Source organism: Aptenodytes forsteri, unplaced genomic scaffold (assembly GCF_000699145.1).
Source record: "Aptenodytes forsteri isolate BGI_AS27 unplaced genomic scaffold, ASM69914v1 Scaffold257, whole genome shotgun sequence".
Taxonomy (NCBI): domain Eukaryota; kingdom Metazoa; phylum Chordata; class Aves; order Sphenisciformes; family Spheniscidae; genus Aptenodytes; species Aptenodytes forsteri.
Window position 1 is genome coordinate 2,497,352 of NW_008795194.1, and position 7,682 is coordinate 2,505,033.

The 7,682-nt window shown below is 43.5% G+C and overlaps 1 protein-coding gene across 1 annotated transcript in view; it reads right to left on the bottom strand.

The window, feature by feature from the left end:
• Positions 1-5,494: 5,494 nt before the first annotated feature.
• Positions 5,495-7,682, bottom strand: part of CHRNA1 (cholinergic receptor nicotinic alpha 1 subunit) — a 9,707-nt gene continuing 7,519 nt past the window's right edge. Inside the window, exon 9 of the mRNA XM_009278592.1 lies at positions 5,495-5,903. Coding sequence (XP_009276867.1) covers positions 5,772-5,903 — 132 coding nt within the window. The 3' untranslated portion in view covers positions 5,495-5,771. The remainder of the gene's footprint in view (positions 5,904-7,682) is intronic.

Consider the following 7,682-nt stretch of genomic DNA (forward strand, 5'->3'; position numbering starts at 1 on the left):
GGGCAGATAAGAGCAAGGTTTGAAGGGTGAGAGCTGTGTCCTGAGTGCCTATGTGAGCCAACACATTGATCCTGCATGCTTTTGTCTCTGTAGGATTTCACATTTTGGAGGTATTTGGATGGTTTTTGTATCAGTGTTTGCTATTTATCCCATATGGAGCCTGGAATAAACACATCACATGGTATTTCCCCAGTACGTAGACAAGAGGAAGCTGTTTGCCTCTACGTGACTTTTCAGCTAACCAATGACCCAAATGCAGTATTGCTTTCCACTCCATGCATGAACATGGTCCAGCCGAGCAGCTGCATAACACTGTTGTCTAAAATATATGAATGTTAGGGACAGGTGTCCTGAAGAACTTAAATACATTCTTGATTCCCTTGTAGCAACATGTCCCAGCAAGGTCAAAGACTGAGTAACCTGTGTGCTGAGGTAACCTGCTGTAATTTACTTTCATGTTTGGACCAGGAGATGACCGTTTGCCCAAAGACAGCATTATGGTGAGACACACTGCCCTAAGAACAATGGCATTACTGATTTGCCTTCAGTGTAAGGTTTCAAACCTTGCCAGGCCTTTATGAAACATATTTTCTCTGTTTATGTGTCATTGCATGCTTGGAGCATTACAACATGGACACAAAAACACGTTCAATTTTTTTCTCTCTACCCTCTTCTGACCCACGCACACAACCTAGATTAGCTTGCAAGCAAAAATTATGGAGCTCACAAATTGAAAAACTGCAGGTACTCTGTGTTTACTGCCTTTGCAGACCTAAAGCTCCCTAAAGAGGGTCACAAATCCACATGAGGCTCCTAAGCACAGCATACTGCATTTGGGTCATTGGTTAGCTGAAAAGTCACGTAGAGGCAAACAGCTTCCTCTTGTCTACGTACTGGGGAAATACCATGTGATGTGTTTATTCCAGGCTCCATATGGGATAAATAGCAAACACTGATACAGATCTGCTTGGCTGTTAGAAGTTGGGAAGATGTCCTACAATGGGAGATCTGTGCTGGGATGACGGGAAACATGTTAGGAAAAAGTTCTCCCTTTATGGGGAATCGACCGAGTGACCCATCATCTCTGCGCTGCAGTAGCCTACAAACTCCTTTGGACTCTTGCCTGCTGGTCAGTCTGGCCTGTCGCATGGTAACAAGTGAAATAATTGTCCTGTCCTTGTTGCACATAACCCACCTACAGCCAATGGAACTCAGCAGGGCTCTCGCAATGAGCATGGAAATGGTTGCTTGCAGGTTGGCTGTTTTCCATAGCTCTGCCAGTCTTTTATACTTTATCAGGGACTGAAGTACGATTGTTTTAGAGAATCTTCTGCAAAGCGGTCCGATTGCCTCATCTGTAGTTGGGATTTGATTTCCAGAAAGGGAGAAAGTACCCCAGAGCTTTGTTAGAAGTCAGTGTCTGTGCAACATTTATCTGAGAGAAGCTTGGGAGACTTCGTACCGATTTCACAATTTTTCAGGAAGAGAAAGAGGGAGGGAGGGAATTTACACCCAGGAGCATGCCTAGGGGCCTGGAGGCTGTGCTAGACTTTATCTAGCACTAGTAAACATATGAAAATGTGAGGTCTTGCAACTGGATCCAAGAACAGCAACCTTCTAAAAGTGTCCAAAGTCAAAAGCATTTCTGATGTGCTAAACTATCGGTGACTTTAAAGGCAGCATCTTGCATGCCACCATACCAGAAAACAAACTTTTCAGGGAGGTAATGTGCTTCCTTTCTCCAATAGCAGCACAGTGTTTATGCACTTTGCGGGTCCTGTGTTACACATACTCTTTCGCCCTGCTGTCCCTACCCACTGTGGTTTGCTTCAGCTGTGGAAACAGGAACTGCTGAGTCAGCATGCTGATGAAACCCACACTGCTTTCACACATCTCTGGGGAGATGGCCACAGCAAGGAGGTTGGCAGCAACTTATATCCTGGAGAAAAAATGAGTACTTAAATTGTCTTACAATTGCCTGAAACAGTAATCTGATTTCTTAAAAACTCTCAAACTGAAGGAGGCTTCAGGACCCAAGCACTAGTTGCAGGTGAATGATCACACCTGGCATACGCAAGCTCATGATCAAGTGTTTAGAGTTCAGTGAATGTCATTTTCCTGCTCGCTCTGTTGATCTGCTCAACTATGTTTTACAAAGCCGAGATCCAACTGGCTGAATAGACAGAATAAGGCCATCAAGTTTAGCTCATCTGCCTGGTGATGATGGAGAGCAGCAGCCTGTTCTGATTACAGACTCATGCAGAGGTGAAATTGCTCCCTTGGAGCTGGTACAAGGTAACGGACTTTAAAAATTCAAATAACCCCCTCACAAAGGTCAGGTCTCTTGAACAGCGCAAGTGCCAAAGGGGAAAGAGATTTGGGGGTGACTGCATCTCTGAGAGCAAAATATCCATGGCACAGTAGAAAGTAGCTGAAGGTCAGCTAAAGGGATGGGAAGAGGAAAGTTAATTGCCAAATTGTTTAAAAATTGGAAAAAGAGTTAGACTGAAGAAGATTGAGACATTCCAGAGAGCTATTCTATTAAGGACAGAAATAGGGTGTTATCAACAAGCTCAAAGTGAGCAAAAGCAGCTTTAATAGCAAGAAGATGGCAGTTAGAAGAGGGACAAGTTAACTGCTCAGGGTGCTATCACTATTAAAAGCAACACCTTCTCACCCAGAAGCCCCTGGTCTGCCTTCATTTAAATGAGGTCTGCTTACTTCAGCAGCACGGTGTTTGCATTTCATTATTTTTTACACTTATTAGAGGAATTTAACAACGAGTGTGTGAGGCCTGTTTCTTGTTTTGCTTATCATGAGAATTGTTAGTCGAAGCTCAGAGCTGAAATTTGCCTGTTGAAAGCAACGAGGCAGCAGAGGTGCACATGTGGGTCGCACGAGTATTATCCAGGGCCATCTCCCTGGGGCTGCTGGTACTACCCACATAGGAGAGAGGAGAGGTTAGTGTCAAGATTGCAGGGAGAGACTACAGTGCTGTAAATGAGAAATCGTTAGGCAATATGTACTTACACATTGACAGCAAATTGTCTTTGACAGTGACTGAGACAGCACATTTGCAACCTCCAAAGCTACTATTTTAACAGGTGTACAGATGTGCTGACACGTTAAAAGGACAGTAGCAGATAAGAAATTGTATGTAGGTAGGGGTATTCTCTTTCAGTAGATGGATACTGGTAACGGGATGTTAGTGTTATGCAAGAAAAATGTATCGCAAAGGTGAGCTAGGAACAGAGAATAAAGAAGACTGGGACAGTCTGAGTATTCAAAGCAAAGCAAAACAAAGATGCAGATGAACTGTCTCCTGAAGTGTGCTTATTGGTATTTGGACCATCTGTTTGGAGAGTCAGAGTACAATGCCTGGATTCTGCAACCTAAGAAGGGAAGTTATTAGCATTTATTTTTGCCTGGTGTCACATCTTTTGAGATGCGAGTAGCTCATCAAGACTCAGAGCGATAGGAAGGCGGGAGATTTGCTGTGCCCTTAAGACAGATCAAACTATCACAAATAAAAATTGTCAAATAATTTCAAAACTTTTTCTGAGGAAGTGGAAGGAAAACACTGCAACGTGGTAGCTAGCTGTGTATGAAGGGAGCTGGAGAAGCAAGCAGGCAGGCACGCACGTGTGCACGCACGCACCCAGGCACACAAATTGGAATTTGGAGGCCAAGACCCAGATCTGCCTTGAGGAAGCTGGGGCAGCTGAACCAAGATACTGTGGATGCTCACCATGAATCTTGTTACTTGATGTTTATTTTTAATGCTAAGATTCAACCACATGCTGCTCTAAGAGGATTGTTCTGTCAATTTTAGAGCCAATCACAGTCTCCCAAATTAACTCCCAGGCACCGTTATGCTGCAGCTTAGCTCATCATGAGCCGGGGAGCTGTGTGACTCCCTCCAACGGCTGAGAGCTGAGAACTCACACCAAAGATAAACAGAGCTGCAGCAAGCGCTCCATCTGTCAGCAGAGGTTTTACCCAGCATACATCTTCAGCAATTGTTTACAGGGTTAATGATTATCCAGGGAGGCAAAGATTATCATCATCTAAACTGTAAGAGCTGAGCAGAGTGTTACCAAGTGATCGATTGCCCCAGACAGTTTGCTTTGCTTAGGACTGCAGCTCACCAAAACATTGTCCAGCAAACAACATGCAGCGATGGAAGTATTGCATAAGTGCCTAATTTTCCCTATAGAGCATCTCAAATGCCTGTCCTCTGCAGACATGACACATTCCTGTAGACCATTAACATAATACAAATTATTTTATTAAACTCACAGCAAATTATTTACAGCTGTTAGCAAAGTAGTCCTATTGGCTCGGGCAACCAGTTGGGAAAGATGAGTAACTTGTATCAGTTGCCCCACCTCACTTTATTTATTTTTACGAAAAATAGGCAGCACTACTAGTATTTCCACGCTGTATTACTGAAACACACATAGGCTTGTTGCTTATGTTGAATATTTACTAAACCCCAAAGGTCTTTGGCCAAAAGCAGCACTACTTCATTTTGGCCACTAGAGTGAGCTGCTGCTCAACATTTGAGTAAAGTTTGGGTAATTATTTGCGTTGCTCAGGCGAGGAGGTGTCCTGTCATTTTGTCACACGTAAGTAAAACTGAGATCCACACTTTCCCTAGGAATGATCTTTGTGATGCTGTGCCTGACTTTAATGCTCATGATCTATTTCAGCAGGGCAGGGGACAGTTTTCAGGGAACAAAAAGAATTGTGTTTAAGATGTCATACTGAGCATCCCCCAAATTTGAAGCTGCCCCCACATTAGTCATCACTCAAAATAAAGAGTGGAAACCAACCTTCCCAGAGCAGAGTAGGCTGAGTACAGAGATTATTCTGTGGATACCCTCCTTTCCCCTTTGGCCTAAACTTTTCCCTTAGGATGCAATTGCAGAACATAGCTGTTGACAACGAAAATCCTGAGCATTAATACATAATGAATGAGGGGCTTCTTATAACGAGTATTAGCAGGTAAAAATAAGAGGGCATTGACTGCAACATAGTCACTGGGATGCCTGATGGTCACAGAGCAGGGCTCGGTGAAAAAACAGGGCAAAAAATCCTCCTCTACAAGTCCTTTACCATGGGACTTGATAGCAAAAAATACCTGTGGGACCCAACTGGCTGAGTCTGGATCCTTCCCACAGTAAGGGACAGTCCCTCCTCTTTGCTGCATCAAGAATTTCTACAGGTAGAGTCACATATGACAGTTAGCATTTTCAGATTTGTGCATGAAAATCAAGTGCTTAAGCATGGAGCTTGAGATATTTCTGCTGGTTACATCTAGTGTTACAAGAGGAGTCATTTGTGACTCTGCCAATACAAAAACCACAGAGCTGATATTGAAACCAGCTTGAACGCTAAAGTTGGATACAGATTTACAGCTCAGCTAAAGCTTATTACACTGCTATTGATTTCAGTGGAATTGTATCTGTGGGTTACAAAGTCAGACAGTCTTATTAATACATTAACATTTTTAATAAATGGTAAAACGGATCAAAACCTGGCTGACAGCCATTCAGTCTACCAGTAATGCAAGTGTTTCTTTTTGGCAAGGAAATGCCACCGAGCAGCAGCTCAGAAGTGCTAAGTATGGAGCCTTACGTTTTATTATCCCTGCTCTTTCCCAGCAGGGACTGATTCCTGTCTGTGAAACTTTCGGAGGCTGGCCAGGTTCTGACGGTTAAGATGCTTTCAGATGCTGACCAGGGTAGCAAATAGTTTCCAGTTGATGTTCATCCTTGCTGATTTAATTCAATAAGGCGACCAGCAAATACAGCTAATGTTCCTATAATACAAACTAGCATAAATATGCCAAGGAGAAGATGATCAACCACCATCGCAACAAACTTCCATTCTTCTGCAGCCTGGGAAAGAAACAAAGGAGATGGTAAAATCTCTGCAGAGCCATGTTTGTTATGGGCATTCTTGTAATTTACTGTCTTGAACAGTGGAAAGGCTCTTCCTTAAGTTCCACTATTATTATGCAAAAAATACTCGTTTTCTTCTCAAAAGCAGGTCAGTGGTTCAGAAAGCCTAAGCAACCTAGAAATGCAAGTTTCAAGACTAAACTGTTCAGAAACCCTGGCAATTTGGTGAACAATTTCATTAAAAAGAAATGTTAAAAAGCTTAATTTTTAGGCAAATCGTTGCTTTTGAAAGAGAGTTTAAAACATTGAAAACAAAATGCTTAGTTTGGCCCAACTGGCTTTTGTTTTTCTATTGCTTTTTCATTCTTATGGGATATCTAAGCAATTTCCATTAATTTAGCTCTAGTCCCTGCTTTCCATGCCTACTATACACTCTAAGGTCTGGGAAAACCTTCTTGGTAGCTCCCTTAGTCTTTTTTCCAGTTGTGGGACACCGTGAACCACTTGCTCTGTGACTGCCTTTTCACTAGATGCTTTTGGTGGGAACCCAGCACCGGAGGAGCGCGCAGAGTGTGAGGTGCTAAGTGCAGCAGGGCTCAGGATTTCCAGCCCTGTAACTCTGCCTTACGGAATGACACGTACTGGCCTAAGGCACCCTCTACTTTTGCCTTAGTTGCCCCACAAGTAGAAGAGGCTGTTGTAATTTATCTAGAGGACACTGATAATCAATACTGTTTTGAGGTGGTTCATAATTGAATGCAATGAAGTGGCAGCCTTCAGAAGCCACAACCTTCAGTTTATTTAGGGAACCTGACTTCTGAAGCCCCCTGGAAGTGATATCAACAGTGCCCAGACAACACAAGCAGCTGGGCTCCACTTCCGAAGGGAACACTTGCCAGTAACCCGAAGACCCTCCTTGTAAGTCTAGGAGGAAGCGAAGCCCAGAGATGCTGAAGCCACGCCAGCCCTGCTGAGAGCAACACTTTATCTGCAGAGAGGCATAGGAGTCATGGGGAATACGAGACTACAGCCAGAGCCATTCCACGTGCTCCAGGAATTTGGTCACAGGAACAAACGCCATGGTGTAAATTCTGCCCGTGGGAAGGAGGCGCCTCCTTCTCAAGAGCACAGGGCAAATTATTGTCCCAGAGAGCTCTCCCCCCATCTTCAGGCTAGCCTGCAGCTCAGCAGGAAAGGTCTATGATCGTTTAGACAGATGAAGTACTGGTACTGAATTATCCATGCAAAAGCTGTGTGAGCTGTGATAACTGAAATAAAAGAGGGGGTTAACTGCATTGAATGTGCTAGGAGGAGGCAGAGCTAGGTTTTCCTGGGGAACACTGCCATATGTGACTCTACACGCATTTATCCTTCCTTTGGCTTGCAATGTGGAAAAAGTCAGTAATCTGAGGAGCTCATGACGTGCTTCACTTGCAGGGACTACTTGTAGCATTCAGGAATAAAACAAAACCTTATTGAAAATGGAATTATCATTTGTAAGTTACATTTAACGCTTCTCAGATAAAACTACTAGCCTTTTGGAGTCTGGCTTGCTTCCTGGCTTTTCAAAAGTGACAGGAGATTGTTTACCGCAGGGGGAAGATGCCTGAGTGGGAGACAGGAGGAATGTGTTTTGGGACTTTCTTACAGCTCTTGAAACTTCTTTGCTACTCACAGACACTCCATCTCTATGGCTTCACGTACCACATTTAGAAAACCTTAGCACTGCCACTTTTTTTTTTTTTTTGACCAAGATTCAATTGCCATTTGTGACTA